General features: G+C 30.3%; 1 protein-coding gene and 3 non-coding genes across 8 annotated transcripts in view; all 4 read left to right on the top strand.

The window, feature by feature from the left end:
- Positions 1–19,743, top strand: part of LOC145326086 (uncharacterized) — a 66,974-nt gene extending 47,231 nt beyond the window's left edge. For 4 of the 5 annotated variants that reach the window (XR_013881741.1, XR_013881737.1, XR_013881738.1 and 1 more), the window contains 34 exons: positions 166–217; positions 446–536; positions 1,134–1,190; positions 1,357–1,398; positions 5,504–5,544; positions 5,754–5,837; positions 6,030–6,065; positions 6,292–6,343; positions 6,581–6,627; positions 6,862–8,183; positions 8,890–8,949; positions 9,163–9,211; positions 9,448–9,494; positions 9,685–9,728; positions 10,897–10,948; positions 11,310–11,358; positions 11,533–11,568; positions 11,750–11,784; positions 11,958–12,010; positions 12,800–12,842; positions 13,011–13,059; positions 13,233–13,268; positions 13,695–13,729; positions 13,914–13,957; positions 14,605–14,650; positions 14,827–14,869; positions 15,605–15,653; positions 15,989–16,035; positions 16,446–16,496; positions 16,686–16,737; positions 17,963–18,000; positions 19,139–19,183; positions 19,465–19,509; positions 19,692–19,743. Coding sequence is in view for 1 of the 5 variants with exons in the window: in XM_080169189.1 (XP_080025315.1) it covers positions 11,533–11,568; positions 13,233–13,268; positions 13,475–13,510; positions 13,695–13,729; positions 13,914–13,929 (159 nt within the window). In the remaining 4 variants the exon portion in view is untranslated. Of the gene's footprint in view, positions 1–165; positions 218–445; positions 537–1,133; positions 1,191–1,356; positions 1,399–5,503; positions 5,545–5,753; positions 5,838–6,029; positions 6,066–6,291; positions 6,344–6,580; positions 6,628–6,861; positions 8,184–8,889; positions 8,950–9,162; positions 9,212–9,447; positions 9,495–9,684; positions 9,729–10,896; positions 10,949–11,309; positions 11,359–11,532; positions 11,569–11,749; positions 11,785–11,957; positions 12,011–12,799; positions 12,843–13,010; positions 13,060–13,232; positions 13,269–13,474; positions 13,511–13,694; positions 13,730–13,913; positions 13,958–14,604; positions 14,651–14,826; positions 14,870–15,604; positions 15,654–15,988; positions 16,036–16,445; positions 16,497–16,685; positions 16,738–17,962; positions 18,001–19,138; positions 19,184–19,464; positions 19,510–19,691 lie in introns of those variants that run through there. The other variant, XM_080169189.1, reaches the window with a different exon arrangement.
- Positions 9,531–9,617, top strand: LOC145327333 (small nucleolar RNA snR61/Z1/Z11). Its single transcript, XR_013882161.1, has one exon. It is a non-coding gene; the product is annotated as a small nucleolar RNA snR61/Z1/Z11 (small nucleolar RNA).
- Positions 13,776–13,852, top strand: LOC145327340 (small nucleolar RNA U43). Its single transcript, XR_013882166.1, has one exon. It is a non-coding gene; the product is annotated as a small nucleolar RNA U43 (small nucleolar RNA).
- Positions 18,797–18,872, top strand: LOC145327343 (small nucleolar RNA U43). The gene has a single exon (XR_013882169.1). It is a non-coding gene; the product is annotated as a small nucleolar RNA U43 (small nucleolar RNA).
- Positions 19,744–20,625: the final 882 nt, after the last annotated feature.

Consider the following 20,625-nt stretch of genomic DNA (forward strand, 5'->3'; position numbering starts at 1 on the left):
TTCTGGTCCGCTAGGCAATACAGCTCCGGTTCAATCCCCGGCCTGAGAGTTTGGGTTGGAACCTTAGTTTCTGATTCTTTAGTAGCGCCGGATACATTTTTATTTTAATCCTGTATAACCTTGTTTGACAGCAAAGAATAACTTTAAAAGACTCTGTATTTTTAGGATGAATAGTTGTGCATTACGTTTTAAATTGGAATGGAACAATTCATTAAAGGTACCTAATAAAATAATAAAACTGAGCATATTAATATTTCTGACCAATAAGGTATTAATCATAGATTTTTTGTGCTTTATCGATATTAGTTATATTAACTTTCTAAAGGATGAGAAACTCAATATTATTTGATTTTATGATAATAAACTTGTAGCACGTTCTGAACCCAATATAGAAATTATTTTAACCTTTTTCTATCCATTGTTGTAGCTATAAATGCTAATTTAGGTCAAATGGATGTAGTGTCTTGGAGGAAATTTACCTGGACATGATGGAAATTTAAATCCTGTGTTTTTCTGTTTAGAATTCTGGATTCTAGGTGAGTTTCCGCACATTTGCATGCTGATAATGTTATTGTCGTTTTAGTAATTTTTAATTTTTTGCCTAACCAGCTACAGCGCTCGGACCGGGGTGGGGGGGGGGGGGGTGTATAAAAATTGAACAATATATTTAAGAGGTAACTCTTCAAAAAAATAACTTTGGAAAAGTAATGTTTAACTGTTTCGGAATATGCACACTTAAAATATCATTCAAAATTTTTATAAAAATAATTTTGAACCCCATTATGGCTTGTTTTATACATAACTAGGGGTGTATATTTTCAAAATTGACCATGCCTAGGGAGGGGGGGGGGGGGGAGAATAAAAAACAAGTGGTTTTAGGGAAAAATATTTAAATTAAGTTAACTGAACCTTTTTTTCTATCCCTCCCCCATTTTCGCCCCCTATTTGGTTAGAAAAAAACTAGGGGGGGGGGGGGGGAAATAAAAAATTTTGTTTGCTGAATATACACCCCTGTACAAATACATAGCCTCTCAATCTAATATTTGATGGAAGATAAAAAAATCCTGGTTTCATTTTGATTCGGGACTAGGAGACGAACTAATTTAAATGAAAATAATAGTTTTATTATTTAGGTTAAACGAGGAATAATTTTAATACACTAACCAACTCGATGGACATTGGTCAACAAGGTAATTTATTATTAATTTAATTTTCTTAAATATCTTACATGATGATTGTATGTTAATCCGTTCCCTGAAATTCGATGATTGTATTTATTTACCTAACCTGATACAATATATTTTCATTCCACATTTTTCTTATAAAATGCAAATTTAATATTAATTTTTTTCTTAGAATATTGAAATTGGAACATAATCTGAAGCAAAACACCTACAGGTAAGCAATCTCTAACCTTGCACAATATAATAATTTGATATTAAAGCCTTTTTCGAAGCTCGATTCTCCCCTTTATGGATGATAGAGTCAAAGAAAGGCAAGATAGACTTCTCTTCTTAACGGTCTCTGGACAAGTATTAATAATATTGTACTAGAATTACCCATGAAGTGTACATTACAGACTCTGAATTACCACTTTTTTGAAATTCAATGGGCGCGCTATTCCATTCCATACCATTGATATAATGACCATTGATACCAAAAAGTGTTCTGGTAGCTTTTCTAAGCAATATGTCAATTTCGAACATCATAAAGAAAGGGAAAGGGTTCCCACTGCACATAGGGGCAACAAGGGGCAACAATTCACCACCCCCAAATCAAGTTTTAAACATTCTATGAGTATTATCATACCCAATGTACATCAGATTTCAAAGGAATCGTAAAAATACGCTTTTTAAGTAAGCATTCTAATGCATGGAAGTCAAGAAATGCAAAAATTTTCTTACAGAAAAAGGCATACTTTTTGTGTTTCACCAACAATTTTAAAAGTATTATAAAATCTCTTAGAATTAACGTAATTAGACAAAATAACTTCTGATGAGTCATGCATTACATATATTTTGACAGTATAAAAGAAAAAAACACAAATTGAAGAAATTAGTCCTTAATAATTCTAGTTGAAGTCAAGATTTTAGTTTTTATTTGTTTGTTTTTTAATCAACATTTAAGAAGACAGTATCAGGAAACATGTTTTCACCGGTTGCCACCGGCTAAAAATACGATATTTGATTACCCAAAGACATATTTTAATCGCCAGTACTGGTTTCATTTACCCCCCCGCGCCCCCGTAGGGGTTTTTAGCCCGTTTTCTGAACGTGGGTGCACGAAAAGCTTGTAAGAAAAGGCGTTTAAATGCGCTTTTAAAGTCAAAACTTAAGATATAATTCAAATAAATAAAAGACACAAAAACATAGACATATTGGGAAATATTTATTCTGACTTAGAATTAAAGTTAATAATAAATATTTTCAAGTTCTATCGTACTAAATGATGATTTATGTTTGATGTTTTAATGTAACTAAATAATCGTTTCTAAAGATTATTACAAATATCAGGGATCTAAAGGGATAAGACAAAGGTCAATAAATTGTTGTACATCCCCAATGATAATACACAAAATTACCCCTTGTGTAGATTAAAGTTAGTAGTTTGAACACACAACTGTAAAACTTTGGGGACTAGTGTTATAAACAGCCCAATGTCCCCTACCTCACTGCGGAAAGGTAAAGTTAATATGCAAATAATGTGAGGTTCTTATAATCATTCTAAATTGGAATTAGCAAGTAGTCTATCTGTCTGTCTATTGGTAATGCTTTGTTTTTAAATTATGTAGTTACAGGGTATTCATGTTTAAAGTCAGCAGTTTTATTTAGAAAGGGAGGGGACTGTTAATTACACTAGTCCACAAACTTCAAAGTTTTATAATAACGTTTTTATATTCGTTAGCATAAGAACTTCAGGAAATTTAATTGATTTTTTATTGGTTGGTTCTTTAAGATGAGTGTCAAAACTTTTCAACCACTAATTGTCATCTACAGACAAATAATTTTGTAATATAATTTATTAAATATGTATTTATTAAATATGAATCAATATTGGGGATGAACATATTAATCGGTTATTGTTTTGTTCCTTAGATCCCTAGGTGTTAATATATAATACAAAGTAGCTTGATGTCTGTTTGTCTGTCCGCCCATCCCTTAAGATCTTGCTAACCACTAAACTGATTGAGTTCTACTCTTCAGGGAATATATCTACTGGTCCTGTGGTTGTTTAAAGATCTTTTTCAAAAATAAAAATCCCCCTCAATTTTTTCATATTTCTATAATTAGGGTCGGTCCGTCCGTACGTCTGGTACAGTTAGCTCTTTTACTTAACTTAAACAGGCTAGAATTGTCCTATCGATCTCAAACGTTTCATGCTGATTTCTACAACAGTTAGGTATGACTTAGAAAGCACAGCAACTCTATAATCTTTACCAGAAAGTCCTTACATCCATTTATAACAAGCTGATTTTATACTTTTTTGACAACAAATACCTAATGGTTTTGAATGTTAAAAATATCCTATTCATCTGATTTTTTTAATACTGATTCCTATTTCAATAACGTCTATTGTTATAAGCGAAGCATCTCTATAATCAAGTCCTAAAAACGTCAGTATGTCCTTAAACATTAATATGTATTTAATCAGTTTTAATTACAATTTTGAATAGACATGCATTAATATTCAGTTCTGACACTTCACAAGTGTTAATGTTCGTTTGTCCTTCAATTTCAGAGCTTCGCTTCTTTCATGGATGTTGTCATCCTTGTTTAATTACCTCTTGGGGCAAATCCCCTAGAGGCTAGGGGCGAAGCCGCTAGTATACATATAAACAGTAAACAAGAATCATAATATCATTATAAATATAGATATTAGTTAATAAAAATTTATGTTAATCATGCCCACATTTATAATGGAATTATTAAACATAAAAATAAAGTGAAACTTGTAGCTTGCTAAAATAAGGATCCCCATCCACCCCCATTTACACCATCCCCTCCCCTCCTACTGAAATGAATTCCATGACCCCAAATTTGACACTTTGAACACTAAAATCGGACTACAATTAACCTATTTACACTTTAAAGGGCCCAAAAAGCTAGTGATAGGGTAGCTGCGCTACTAAAAAATTCTCATATTGCTCTGATAACCAAAACCCCTAATTAGACATTTTAAACACGAAATTCAAGATAGTTGATGGATAGATAGATGGATAGATAGATGGATAGGTAGATGAATAGATATATGGATAGATAGATGGATAAGTAAATGGATAGACAGATGGATAGATGGATGGATAGATAGAGGGATAGATTGATGGATAGATAAATTGATAGTTGATAAAGAGATGAATAGTTGATGGATAGATAGATGGATCGATATATAGATGGATTGAGAGATGGATAGAGAGATGGATAGAGAGATGGATAGAGAGATGGATAGAGAGATGGATAGATAGATGGATAGATAGATGGATAGATAGATGGATAGACAGATGGATAGATAGATGGATAGATAGATGGATAGATAGATGGATAGATAGATGGATAGATAGATAGATAGATAGATAGATGGATAGACAGATGGATAGATATATGGATAGATAGATGGATAGATAAATGGATAGATAGATGGATAGATAGATGGATAGAAAGATGGATAGATAGATGGATAGATAGATGGATAGATAGATGGATAGATAGATGTATAGATAGATGGATAGATAGATGGATAGATAGATGGATAGATAGATGGATAGATAGATGGATAGATAGATGGATAGATAGATGGATAGATAGATGGATAGATAGATGGATAGATAGATGGATAGATAGATGGATAGACAGATGGATAGATATATGGATAGATAGATGGATAGATTGATAGATAGATGGATAGGGTAAGGGGGGGCTATTTTCGGGAGGGGTTAATCTGGTAATTTTCTATCTACCTTCAACAAATGACCTTTATCTCCATGTTCAAATGACAGAAAAAAACATAAAAGCAAATTTGTTTGTTGTTAAATTACCTACAAAAAAGTATAAAATGAAATTTTTGTGAGATGAATTTTAAGGGTACTAAATAATTAAATCCCCTTTTTGGTTGATTTGCCCCAATGTGCACTGGGAGAGAAATTTTTCTTCTCTATTAAAGCATATACCTTCCTGAATTCGTTTACATTAATATCTATTTACATATTTATCACATAGTCTCAATCAGATTCATACACCGTTTAGGATTGGATTTAAATATTTTTTAATAAATGTTTGCTGTGAAAAATTGTTCATAGTGTTACGGATTTTCATCTAATTGAATATTCGTGTCAAATCTGAACATAAATTAAATTTCTATTGTTCCACTTGCCCTGTTTAACTATAGCAAGGGCATACTAAGACCTTTGAACAAATGTCATCCGTTGCAAGTTGAAACCTGCAATATAATTTAAAAATTTCGACTTTGTATCCATTTTATGTGTGAAATAAAAATAATATTATTTTAGATTTTGAGTCAAGATTGTTAATTGAAACTGAGAAAGAAAAGGTATGAATTTATTAAACCTAACCTAAATTGCAAAGATTATTTTATTTACATGATGGTAATGGTAATTTGCGACTGAATAGTTGAAAGTTCCCGCCTGCCAGCGGATAATGGCTTTCAATTCTATGTTTAAATCTTAATTCTGATATACAAAAAGATTCTCTCATATTTGCTTTCCTATATTAGTTGACTAATAAAGTCATTTTTTTTAGATTTATTCACGAACGTAGATAATTTACCTTGGGTTCATTCAAACCCTAAGAAGTTCTGTAGAAGGTTACTGTTCACAATGCCAGGTAAATATATTTTGTCTTATCCCTTTAATCCCTGGTTAGTAGTAACCTATTAATTTTGCTATCAAACATGATTAAAAAAATTTTACTACTGATACACATGAAGTTCTAACTTCCTTAGATGTCTGATCTTATGTGATTTTATAAAAATTATTTATAGATAATGGCTATTTCTAGAATTCTTTATTTTTTCAGGCTTTTTTTCTGCCTATGGTTGCTCTGTTTGAAAAGGTAAAAAAAATTATTAGGTTAGAGTTCTAAATCTTTGAGACTAACTATTAGTTTTTATTTGACCTTAAGTGACTAATTGAAAATTATTAAATGATGTTTATGTTCAACTACTGTCTGATTAAAATTTTGAAGACAAAATTCACACGTCCTTTCTGACCCAAAAAGAATCTTATAATTAGATATTTTTTTAGATTAATATTTTGTAATAATTTAATTTTGTTTTTAGTGACTCATGATGATGAAATCTATCCTCGTAATATATTCCTTCAGGATTTATGGTAAGTAACAAAAATATAGCTCATTATTTAATTTAGAATTTGTAACCTTGATCTAAAGCTTTTATGTTGTGTTTCCCCCACCCCTTCCATATTAATATTTATGTTGAATTACTAAATGATGTTAAAATCTTTGTCTGAATTAATAATGAAGACAATGCACACAACGTTCTGATTTTTCTAATTCTGTCTTACCAATGTTGCAATTTTAGTGCAATCATTAATTGAAATTTTTTTCAGTTTCCTGAAAATAATGAAATGTTGCTTAATAGGAGAGAATAAAATTGGTGAGTATTTATGGATTTTTAGATATGTCTAGTATTTATGTTTATTACAACATATTTTAGTATGTTAGATTTGATTATTTAATAAATATTTTGTCTATTAACTATTAAATGATGTTATACAAGATCTTTGTCTGATTAAAGTTATGAAGACTTTCTGCACACAACGCTGATAATTAAATAGAATTTTATTTTATTAATATGTTTTACTCCTTTAATAATTAAATTTTATTCCAGGTTCCTGTTGTAGAAAATTAATAAATACTTAGATTAAATCGGCTTTCATTATTATTATTATAATTGTTTTATTGATAATTTCAGAAATATTAAAAATGTAAATTCAAGAATTTAATGGATACTTGCTTTGTATGCATGCTATCTCGTCCTTCTTGATAGATTATCATAAAGATTACTTGGTACAGTAATTTACACTGTACTCAGAAACCAAATATTGGAATAAATTAAGTAACTGTTCATGAGAAATTTTTATATGTTGCAAAACTACTTATAATTTGACTTCGCAACTCTGATAATTAGTTGCTCTTTAATAAAATAGTTCTGATTTTTCTTGTTACCAATTCCATATGTATCTTCCTTTCTAATAGACTTCTAATTGTCCATTAAGTTGGTTGTGTTTATTTTCACTTATTTGTGTAATATTGACCTTTTATCTTCTCTTATCCTTCCTTTTTTTTGACAACTGAGTACTTGTTTTGCCACTTCAGTATGTCCAATTAATTGCATATTTTACTTCCAATTAAAACTGCTAGTCTGTTGACACTTTAACTATGAGGATATTATTAACTTAATGAACAATGGCAAACGAGAAAGCGCTTTAAAGCTAGTGATGTTAAGCACCTTTCAGCAATAAAGGTGTATAAGTTTTTTTTTTTTTATAAAATTCATCAAATGTTATTTAAAGATACTAGCGGCTTCGCCCCTAGCCTCTAGGGGCTTTGCCCCAAGAGGTGATAAAAAAAATTAAGGCGAAATTTGTAAAAAATTAATATTTATTGTTTTTAGTGAGAGAATGTTGCTATTCTTTCATTCAAAATAAATGCTGGAATAAAAAATATTTTTTGAACAAAGGACCAAGGAAATCTTCTGCAAAAAAAAAAAAAAAAAAAAAAATGGGGGGGAGATTTTTTTGTTTTTGGGGGGGGTCGGGGGTGTCCCACCCCCCAAGAAAATAGCTTAAAACCACCACAGGACCAATAGGTATATACCCTGAAGAGTAGAATCCGATCGGTTCAGTGGTTACCGAGATCTTAAGGGACAGACAGACGGTCAGACGGACAGACATCAAGCTACTTTGTATTATAGATAACTGTTAAAAACCTTTCACCATAATCCTCGATTACTATCATAGCTGGGAGGTGTTTAAAATAACGTGCTTTTGTTCGTTCTTAGTCCATAACGGCATGCTCTGATAAATTACTTTGTCCTTCAGTCTGTTCCTCTGCTGCAAACATAGATTGATTGCTAAAAATTGACACTTTCCTGACCATTACCACTGCATGCAAGATTCAAGAAATTGCTTTCCAACATTTGTTCTAAAGGTAATGGTGCTGAACATTTTATAATTCGTTGAATTAAGGGGGGGGGGGTTAATGCAACCATCTCGTAATCAATGAGCAAATGGCACTTATAATTCGAATTAAGATCTGAAATTTTGGATGAGTAATCCTATTTTCCCTAAATCGAACAATAAGTTGAAAAAGTAACGGCTCAGCCATTTTTATGGCTCTTTTTAGGGCAAATCTGCCATAAATTATGTCGGAATCAACTTTTTGAAACATATTTATGCTGTAAATCATGTGAAATGATACTAAAAAAAACATTTTTAGATTACTAGTACCAGCAACTAGCGGCTAGAACCGTTTGAAAACGTTTTGGAGCATCATAGAGTATTATGTGGAGATAGGTTTCGTGATGATTTCCCTTGAAAATAGTTTTAAAATTGGCTAAACTGCTCAGCCGTTAGCCGTTACTTTTCTAACATTTTGTTCAATCTAGGGAAAATAGACCTACCAAGGATTACTTATGCAAAATTAAAAATTTGAATTCTAAGTGCCATTTGCTCACTGATTACGAGATGGTTGCATCAAACCCCCCCCCCCCCCCCCCTTAAATTTGAATGATGAGTCAAAGGCATTTGTACCGCCCCAGTATGATCAAATATGAATATACGTTTTAACTGAAAATTATAAAAATTTTGTAGTCGAAAATAGGTTTGTAGTTTTATCTAACAACTGATTATTTAAGGTCTGAAAGTTAGAACAAACTTACGCTCAAATTGAACGAACTTGGAATTTCAGAACAAAGGTATTATATTATAAGTAATATCTCTACAAATAATTAAGGGTTCCAACCCCGTGGGGCTTGTTGCAATACCTAAATGTTTGCATGATTATTAACTTGCCCTCTCAGAATTATAACTGTTGACTGACAATAAAGTAGTATACGCCATACTGATATTAAATGTTTTTTTATTCCTTAAACATAAATATTTTCTGCTATTGTATTCTATTTGTTTAGACTGTTAAACTCTACTACATACATTTCTATGGCTTTTCAACATTGATAGGTTTGTCTTTTTCTATCTTAGTCATCACTACAGGGTGAAACTTTTAAAGTTAGAATTAAGAAAATTGGGAAGTCTTATAGCTTTTCGTTTATTTATTTGTATAATGATGAGTATATAACTTAATTATCAATAGCCATGGCAATGATTGCTTACTGAACAATCCGATACTGAAATATGAGTTTAAGAATTAGAATTAATATTAATTTTTATTTGTTTTAAATACTTAAATTATTTAGGATGAACTACGGTTTTCAAATTGGTTGCTCTGTTAGATAAAATATAGGTAATAAAATCTAAATTAATCTAAAATTTGAATATTTTGATATGATGATAAAAATTAACCAGTTCTGCTACTGAAATGCAATGATGAATAAAAATACCAAATCATCCTACAGCGCTCTGATATTAATATCAGTTGTAATATAATCTTGAAATATTCTTAAAACAAAAAATTATGGTTTTAAATTTTCCAGGAAACCTCTATGAAGTATGGAATTCTATCTAAAGCATTTGAAAGGTAATGATTGTAAAATTGATTCACAAAGCTTAAAAGACTGTAAAAAGTTAATATTTTTATCCTTTCTTATTACACATTGAATGTTTTTCTTTAGTCTAAAAGACATTAACCTATATTATTTATTATTAAGCCTCTATTATTATAATTATTATTTCATACCTGATTCATGCATAGTTTTCTAAAAGCTTACTCCTAGTTGTCTGATATTTTAGTATAGCAAATATAGTAAAAAAAATAACATTCAATATTTATCCATCATTTGGGCATGGTGTATAGTTTTAGTCCTGGCTTTTCAACCTAACCAAATGATGGACTATTAAACCTTGCTCTCGTTTGAAGTTATGTGATTTTTTAATATCTTCTTTCATAAGCATTGGGACAAAATTTGCATTTATTTATGCAGTACTTCAAGCAACAGCAAATCTTGAAACCATTTCTGTTTCTTGGTTTTCCTTTGTTCTTGATAGATTAATATAACTACTCTGAGGTTGATAATGATATATTCTTATTATACCATCATTTGTTATTACACAATAGTGTAAATTTCAATTAAGGGGGGGGGGGTTAATGCAACCATCTCGTAATCAATATATAAATGGCACTTAAAATTCGAATTTTTATCTGAAATTTTGCATAAGTAATCCTTGGTAGGTCTATTTTCCCTAAATCGAACAAAAAGTTGGAAAAGTAGTGACTAACGGGTGGCGGCTCAGCCGTTTAGCCATTTGTTGGGTATTTTCAAGTGAAATCCATCACGAAACCTCTCTCCACATAATGCTCTTTTCTGCTCCAAAACGTTTTCAAACGGTTCTAGCCGGTAGTTGCTGGTACTAGAAATCTAAAATGTTTTTTTATCATTTCACATGATTTAAAGCAAAAATATGTTTCAAGAAGTTGATTTCTACATAATTTATGACAGATTTGCCCTAAAAATAGCCAAAAAAAAAACGGCTAAACGGCTGAGCCGTTAGGCGTTACTTTTTCAACTTTTTGTTCGATTTAGGGAAAAAGACCTACCAAGGATTACTCATGCAAAATTTCAGATCAGAATTTGAATATTAAGTGCCATTTATACATTGATTACGAGATGGTTGCATTAAAAAACCCAAGGGGTATTAATTTAAATAAAAATTTTTTTTTTGGTTGTTAACCTTAATTTTTTTATTAGGAGTTGACTAACCCAGCCTAGGACTTTTGGAATAGATTTTTTATCTACACAGGTAAAATTTAACAATATCTACATCTATAAACTTGAGGCAATTTGGTCATATTATTAACATTCATTTACAATGTTTCTGAAATTATGTGATTACTAAAGAATTTCAAATGATGATAATTGTAGTCCATATTTTCTGTGTTTGTTTACTACGAGGATCGATATCTGGAGAAAAAAACTTATCATATTTCTTTTACTAAATATTATTTAGCTATATTTCAAATTGATTTATTTTAGAATCTGCATTAATGGCCAATGTCTTAAAATGATATTATTATTGTTGAATGTTGATCGAAGGTATTCTTATTGAAAATTAAGTTTAGTAGTAAAGTCTAAATTTATCTCTTATGAGTTCCATTTTTTAGGCTATTCTGCTTGTCAAATGATCTAGTATTGGAGCTATTTTAATCTGAGGTAGGATTTCAATAAGGTTTGTACAAGAAGGGGGGGGGGGGGGGTATTATGATGACAACTATTCACTTTAACTGAACTTTGATGACACAAATCATGCAGCACCAACTGATAATGCATAGAAATTAATCAATTGTATTTTTAAGTTAAAGAAGTTTGACATTTCTTAATATTTAGATTGTAGCACAGAATGTTAAGAATATTAATATGGAGGTAATTTTTTAATAAATATTTAACTGTCCTGAGCTGTCTCCAGTGTTGATAAATTATGATGATATTTGATAGGGACAACAGAAAATATTATGTTGATTCTTGATGGTAGAACTGAAATTATTTATATTTATTGTCTATACTTATTATGTTATCATAGCTTCTAATCATTGTTTAATTTTAGATAATGCTTTGGATTGAATATTCAGTAGACCTAAGGTAAAAATAAACATGTATAATACTAAGATAATTAAATGAATATGATGATTTCCTAAATATGATGATTACGAGATCGTTACATTAAAACCCCCCCCCCCCTTTTCTTTAAAATCCAGGTATTAATTAAATAAAAAAAATTTTTTTTTGGTTGTTAACCTTAATTTTTTTATTAGGAGTTGACTAACCCAGTCTAGGACCATTGGAATGGATTTTTTTATCTACACAGGTAAAATTTAACAATATACATCTATAATCTTGAGGCAATTTGGTTTTACAATTAACATTTATTCAAAATGTTTATGAAATAATGCAAGGGGGGGGGGGGGTTAATGCAACCATCTCGTAATCTGTGAGCAAATGGCACTTAGAATTCGAATTTCGATCTAAAATTTTACATGAGTTATCCTTGGTAGGTCTGCTTTCCCTAAATCAAACAAAAAGTTGGAAAAGTAACGGCTGGCGGCTCAGCCGTTTTTTTTTGCCTATTTTCAGGGCAAATTCATCATTAATTACGTAGGAATCAACTCTTTAAAATATATTTTTGTTTTAATTCATGTTAAATGATAGCAATAACTATTTTAAAAATTTCTAGTACCAACAGCTACCGGCTAGAACAGTTTGATAACGTTTTGGAGTTGCAAAGAGTTTTATGCGGAAATAGGTTTCGTGACTATTTACTTCTGAAAAAAGCCCAAAAATGGCAAAACAGCTGAGCCGCCAGCCGTTAGCCGTTACTTTTCCAACTTTTTGTTCGATTTAGGGAAAATAGACCTACCAAGGATTACTCGCGCAAAATTTTAGCTCAAAATTCGAATTCTAAGTGCCATTTGCTCACTGATTATGAGATAGTTGCATTAAACCCCCCCCCCCCCCCTTATTAAAAAATTCAATATGATTATAATTGTAGTCCATATTTTCTGTGATGGTTTACTACGAGGATCGATATCTGAAAAAAAAAATATATATTTCTTTTACTAAATATTATTTAGCTATATTTCAAATAGATTTATTTTAGAATATGGATTAATGGCCAATGTTTTTCTTGTTGCTGATTGAAGGTAATCTTTTTGAAAATTATTTAAATTACACTTAACCTGAAATGATGATAAAACTTGTCCAGAATTCCCTTGATGGCAAATCTTTACGGATCGATAGGCCTGAATCTAAATCAAGAAAAAGTTTGGTAGAAAAATCTAAATTTATTTCTTATGAATTTTATTTTTTAGGCTATTCTGCATGTCAAATGATCTAGTATTGGAGCTATTTTAATCTGAGGTAGGATTTCAATAAGGTTTGTACAAGAAGGGGGGGGGGGGGGTATTATGATGACAACTATTCACTTTAACTGAACTTTGATGACACAAATCATGCATCACCAACTGATAATGCATAGAAATTAATCAAATGTATTTTTAAATTAAAGAAGTTTTACATTTCTTAATATTTAGATTGTAGCACAGAATGTTAAGAATATTAATATGGAGGTAATTTTTTAATAAATATTTAACTGTCCTGAGCTGTCTCCGGTTTGTACAAGAAGTCGGGGGGGGGGGGGGGGGGTATTATGATGACAACTATTCACTTTAACTGAACTTTGATGACACAAATCATGCATCACCAACTGATAATGCATAGAAATTAATCAATTATATTTTTAAATTAAAAAAGTTTGACATTTCTTAATATTTAGATTGTTGCAAAGAATGTTAAGAATATTAATATGGAGGTAATTTTTTAATAAATATTTAACTGTCCTGAGATGTCTCCAGTGTTGTTTAAAAATTATGATGATATTTGATAGGGACAACAGAATATATTATGTTGATTCTCGATGGTAGAACTGAAATTATTTATATTTGTTGTCTATACTTATTATGTTATCCTAGCTTCTAATCATTATTTTACTTTAGATAATGCTTTGGATTGAATATTCAGTAGACCTAAGGTAAAAATTAACATAATATAAAAGATACTTTAAAAATTAGATTAATATGATGATTTCCTAAATATTTATGGTTAGAACTGGAGTGTTACAATGAAGCCTGTTGAACTAGGGCGAACTGAATTTAACGTTTACCTATTAATTCATACTTAATAATGTTATTTTCTAAATTCATAAATTATTCTAGGATGATCGATCATTGATGATGTATGAAATATTCTGTAAATTGAGGTAAGATATGGTTTATATTTTGGTCTGAAATTTTGCATGAGTACTCCTTGACTCCTTGTTAGGTCTATTTTCCCTAAATTGAACAAAAAGTTAAATAAGTATCCACTATCGGCTCAGCTGTTTAGCCGTTTTTTTAAATCATGTGAAATGATACAAAACAACAAATTTTTAGATTTCTACGTGATGGATTTCCCTTAAATACTTAAACGGCTGAGCCGCAAGCCGTTAGCCGCTATGTTTCCATCTTTTTGTTCGATTTAGGGAAAATAGACCAACCAAGGATTACTCATGCAAACTTTCAGATCAAAATTCAAATTCTAAGTGCCATTTATACATTGATTACGAGATGGTTGCCTTAAAAACCCCTCCCCCCTCCATTATTAAAAAATGCACTTTGGCCCAGTTATTGACATATTACATAATTTAATTGTTTTTATTCTGGATTATATTAATAATTGTGCTGTAATATATTTGTTTGTATTGCAACCCTAGTCCACGGAATACTGGAGTAGATACTTCCACAAAGATACATTTCAACCATAGTAATGGATAAACAAATTATGCATCACCAACTGATATTTTATAAAAAAAAAATTGTTTTCATTCTTATATTGTTTTGGATTTTTATTATGTTTTATTTTATTTAGGTAGATTTCACACTGCACAGTCAATGTTTAGATTGCATTGTGGAAGGTAATTTTTTTTTATAAAATTTCATTTTTTCTTATATTATGATGAATTTAAAAATTTAAGTCTTCTTTTCCCGTCAGAATAACTTTTGGTGATCATAATAAATCTGAAAATATTGTTTCTATTTATGAGGGTATAATATCTACTAATATTGTTATTTATGCTGTCCACAATTTTAGGTGATGTTAAACAGCTGTCATTTTGGATTTTAAAGTTTTTAAGGTAGTTTAATTTCATTTTTATAGATCTATATCAGCTTTGTGTACAGAATAATTTTTCCATCAAATTTTCTAATTACTTATTTTTTATGATGATTTAACATCTCAATAGCTATGGCAATGATTGCTTACTGAACAATCCGATACTGATATTCATACATGGGTTTAGAAAAAGGTAGTGTATGTACCTTTATATGCTTATGTACTTAATTTATTTAGGATAAACTACTGTTTTTAAATTGAGTGCTCTGTTGGCTAAAATATAGGCAACAAAACCAATATTGATTTAAATTAGTAATATGTAATTCAAATTAATATATAAATTAACTAGTTCTGTTACTGAAATGCAATAACTAATCAAATACCAGATCCTTCTACAGTGCTCTGATAACTAAATCAATATTAATAAAATCTTTTCTTTTGTTAAAATAATAAAGCTTTTAATTGCTAATTTATTGAGGAAAAAATCTTGAATTTATTTATTACATGAAGGCTGTTCTAAAGTCTAAAATACATAAATTTAGGTTATTTAAGGTATTCATATTATTCTTATTGAAAGTCTAAAGCGGTCTAAGTTATTAATTCTATCATTGGGCAAAGTTTATTTTGAATGATTATTAAATCTCTAACAAGTTCTGATACTTTTGTGATTACACAACCCAATACTGATTATTATTTAATCATTTGAAGTTCTACACCTAATGATTCAATTCTTTATTTATCTTAATTTTTATTTTAGAATATGAGTTGAGATAGTCAACTTGTTCAATGTACATTCTCTTAAAAAGGTAGGTATTAGTTTAATACGGCATATAACCTAGTTGTAGACATTAGTATGTTCATTCTGCACAAAAAGATCTAATTATGCTTAGCTATTTCTGCTTGGCTATTTTATTATTTTATCTTTATTTGTTTTTATTTTTAAGCTGTGTTATATGAACTTTACCCTTGAATCATGATGATAAACCCATCTACCAAAAACTGCCTAGTTAGATAACTGAGAACGTTCTGTTCAATGTTATCTGCCTAGTGAGGACAATCAGAGGCATTTGCCTGATATTTATATATATTTTTTTTTTATAAATTTTAATCTTTACAGATTTTCATTACTTGTTTTTTCTAGGTTTGCTGGTTTCGTTATTACCAAATTGTGGCAGATTCAAATGTTAGGTAGGATTTATTTAACTTCCTCTTTAATTCTTCAAAATGTGAAATATGATTCTGAATATTGCCCATCTATAAGCAAGGTGTTCAGTTTTATAACTAACTATTCAACCTGTTCACAAGATGGAAGATAAAATTGAGAATTAGGAAGCATAGCTATAATTTATTGCAGATTATGTGCCGAAAAATCTCTCTACATATAAAAATAATTTGATTTTTATCCATTATTTGGGCATGGTGTTAAGCTCTATACCTGGCTTTTCAACCTAATCAAATGATGGAAAATTAAACCTTGCTCTCCTTTGAGGAAATATCATACCTGTTTGTCCTCTTCCATAGCATAGGGACAAGTTTATTTGTATTATGTTTATTAGTTTCAAGGTTAATGCCAGAAAAATACTGTTCATTTGTTTTAGGCCCTTTCTACGGATCTACATCTGAATGAGTCTGCTTCTTAGCTTGCTAAGGTATTGTTTTTCCTTATGCATACAGGTGGATGGATGATATAATATGATGAAACACTTTCTAATCTTTCGTAGTTTCCACTGATGTACATTTTTGTGCACTGAAGTCTTCCTTAAATGTCTGATTAAATTTAATAAAATAGCTGAATCTTTTCGTTTTTTCTTCAAAACTAATATAATTGATTATTCTAGGTTCGTTTGAAGAATGAGTTTGTAATGGAAATTTGGATGTTTCTTTGAATAGGTAGGTTTAAATATTTCTAAGAATTTTTACCCTACCCTACAGCAACATTTAACTTTTAAAATGCTGCAATTATGTAAATATGATTATTTCCTAATATTTATGGTTAGAACTGGAGTGTTACGATGAAGCCTGTAGAACGAATCTTGGACAAAGTAGCTTCGGACAAAGTAGCTTTGGACAAAGTAGCTTCGGACAAAGTAGCTTCAGGACAAAGTAGCTTCCGGACAAAGTAGCTTCAGGACATTTACTTAAGAAAAGTAGCTTCCTTAGAAAAATAGAAAAAAACTCCTAAACGACAAACCTCCTAATGCGACATCTTTTAAGTAAAACCCCCTAAAAACTTTTCAAGTGATATCACATTTATTAAGTGTGAGGTAAGGGTCGATATTTTTAATGCAAGGTTGTATCGGATTCGAAACCATGCCGTTGGGTAGCCAACACAGACTTTGGGACAACTGTCGGACGGATTTTTAAATTTCACCCTGTAGACAAAGTTATTCAAGAAAGAAATTTCGGTTTTGAATTTCGTCCCTGTGTGTTTTATCGCCATATTGGATTTTATTGTTCAACTTTTTAACAGCAGTGGTGGATTTTATCCTTAAATTTGGAAGATTTTTTTATTTAATAACTTTTGAAAAATTTTAGGACGTTTTACTTAAGAAATGTCTACACAGAAAGAGAGACATAGAAAAAGGCATAAAGACAGACATAAAGACAGACAAATAGACAGACAAAATGACAGACAGACAGACAGAAAGGCGGACAGAAATTGTAAAAATTTAAAAAAATGTTAAAACGAATTAAAAATTATAAAAAAAATCGCCGAACCCTTTTTAGTAAAATCCACGATCCACTTTTTGTTAAAATTGTTAAAGTTTTGTCTTTCAATAAAATTAGAAGTTAATGTACATTAAACATTCTTACATAGGTTAGGTTAGGTTAGGTTATAGGCAAGGGGGCCGAGCGCCCGCGGCTAGGCAGGCCAGGGGGCCGAGCGCTGCGGCCATAACCTTTATTACTATTAGAAGCTACTTTTCTTAAGTAAATGTCCGGAAGCTACTTTGTCCGGAAGCTACTTTGTCCTGAAGCTACTTTGTCCGAAGCTACTTTGTCCGAAGCTACTTTGTCCGAAGCTACTTTGTCCAAGATCTAGGGCGAACTGATATTTATATTTAACATTTCTTTAATTATTTGCTTTGCTAGTATTTATTTGGTAATTTTTCAGGATAGATACTGGACATTTTGGTTTCTCCACTTAATGAGGTAATTTTTCCTTTTTTTTATGTAAATATCTCATAATTTTAATTGATGAAACAATTCTCAGGGAGACCACTGCATACTATATATGCTATAAATACTATAAAGGATAAATTTGGATTTGGGATTATTTTGTCTTCAAAATATGAAATATGATTCTGAATGTTGCCCATCTATAAGCAAGGTGTCCAGTTTTATAATTAACTATTCAACCTGTTCACAAGATGGAAGATAAAATTGATAATTAGGAAGCATAGCATGGTGTTAAGCTCTATACCTGGCTTTTCAACCTAATCAAATGATGGTATATTAAACCTTGCTCTCGTTTGAGGAAATATCACACCTGTATGTCCTCTTCCATAGCATAGGAACAAGTTTATCTGACTGAAATATTTGTATTTAGTTTAAAGTTCATTGCTAGAAACTTACTGTTCATTTTTTTAGGCCTTTTCTACGAATCTACATAATGGGTCTGCTTCTTAGCTTGCTAAGGTATTGTTTTTCCTTAATATTTATAGATAGATGGCTGATATAATATGATGAAACACTTTCTAATCTTTCGTAGTTTCCACTGATGTACATTTTTGTGCACTGAAGTCTTCCTTAGATGTCTGATTAAATTGAATAAAATAGCTGAATATTTTTTTCTTCAAATCTAATAAAATTTTTTCTTCAAGGTTCGTTTGAAGGATGAGTTTGTTAAGGAAATTTGGATGTTTCTTTGAATAGGAAGGTTTAAATATTTTTAAGAAATTTTACCCTACAGTAACCTTAAACTGTTAAAATGTTTAAGTATGCTAATATGATGATTTCCTAATATTTATGGTTAGAACTGGAGTGTTACGATGAAGCCTGTAGAACTAGGGCGAACTGATATATATATATATTTAACAATTCTTTAATTGTTTGCATTGCTGGTATTTAATTGGTAATTTTTCAGGATAGATACTGGACATTTTAATTTCTCCACTTCATAAGGTAATTTTTCCCTTTATGTAAATATCCCATAATTTTAATTGATGAAACAATTCTATTGCTTGATAAATCATGGAAAGTACAATAAAGCTCAACAGGACTGAAAAAGTTATTTAATTTTGCACAATCTTTAATAATTACTACATATTTAATTTTTGTTTAATTGCAGGATTATTCCTCACCAATGGATAAAATTCAAAGGATGTCTCTAAAGGTAGTACTTACTTACAGGGAATAAAAACTAAAGAAAATAAAGTTTTATTTTCCATCTTCTACATCTTTTTATTTTTTCGCCCACCTTAATAGGGTATCCCATGAGAATATACACCCTTGAGTCTTCGTCCCTTTATAATTCTTAAACTTTTTATATGATGAAAAATATAATCAATGAAATTAATGATTATATTCAAATGGTTTACCTCACTGAACTAACTTAAGTGAACTTTTCTCTCTATGTCCTAATTTCCAGAAAGCTAACAATTATTGCTTGTTTAGGAATGAAAGCCCAAAGATGTTCAACAAAGAAAAAGTTCTGTGAAGGTAGAAACTGCTTTTTTTAAATTTATATTGAACCAATTCATAATAAAAATTTTATCTGATGAGAAACGACACCATTATTTTCTGAGTTAATGATTAAGATCTTGTCATGCACCACACTGAACAGTTTTTTATTTAATATTTGATATTCTTAATAAAACTAGTCTAATTTGTGAAAATTTCAGGAGATTTCATGGTTTATTAGATATCAATAACACTTGTTTAAAAGGTGAAAAACATTAACTATATTATTAAAGTGTAGTAATATGTTGGTAGTCTTAATTATTTAGTAAAAAGTTAATGATATTTTAGTCTTAATTATTCAAAAGAATTGTTTATTTTTATAGCCTGGCTTTAGAAATTTTTGGTATAGAAAATCAAAGTACGCTCATACCTTTATTTATTTTTAATTAGATTCAAATGTTTAAATGCTTTGATGCATGAAGTTTAAGAAAGTTTTATTTAAATAATAAATGATTAGTTAAAATTCAGAAGTTCTTTTAAAAAGTTTAATTCTTTTGGTTTACTCCATGGTTCAGTCAGCGGGCCAGGACTATTCTTTCCACGCGTTACGACCATGGTAGACAATCTGGTTGAGATACACTAGAGCTAGCTCTGTGTGGCCGTTCTGGTCCGCTAGGCAATACAGCTCCGGTTCAATCCCCGGCCTGAGAGTTTGGGTTGGAACCTTAGTTTCTGATTTTTAAGTAGCGCCGGATACATTTTTGTTTTAATCCTGTATAACTGTATAAATATTTATTGTTGATCATGAGGCTTCACTTTTTCTAGACCTACCTAAACCTTTGTGTCAAAGATATATGTTCCTAAAGGGGACTATACATGAACAAGAGCAAGAGATTCTAAGCATATTCAGCATTGATCCATAGCATTTTTTTAGTGAATATACTAGGTTTATGTTTAATATTTGGCTTATCGAATAAAAAGTTAGGTTTCACCATAGTATTATATGGAAAAAACTTTGAAATGTTGAGCATCTTTTAGTGCAATATTATCAAATGTTTTTATTAGTTCAAACTGTTGTTTATAAGCTTTGACACAAAGTATATTATTTTGATTAAAAATGTATATATAGAAAAATGGGTGGTAGTTTGTAATATT

Source organism: Acartia tonsa, chromosome 8 (genome assembly GCF_053477335.1).
Source record: "Acartia tonsa isolate MP-2025a chromosome 8, ASM5347733v1, whole genome shotgun sequence".
In the NCBI taxonomy this organism is placed as follows: Eukaryota; Metazoa; Arthropoda; class Copepoda; order Calanoida; family Acartiidae; genus Acartia; species Acartia tonsa.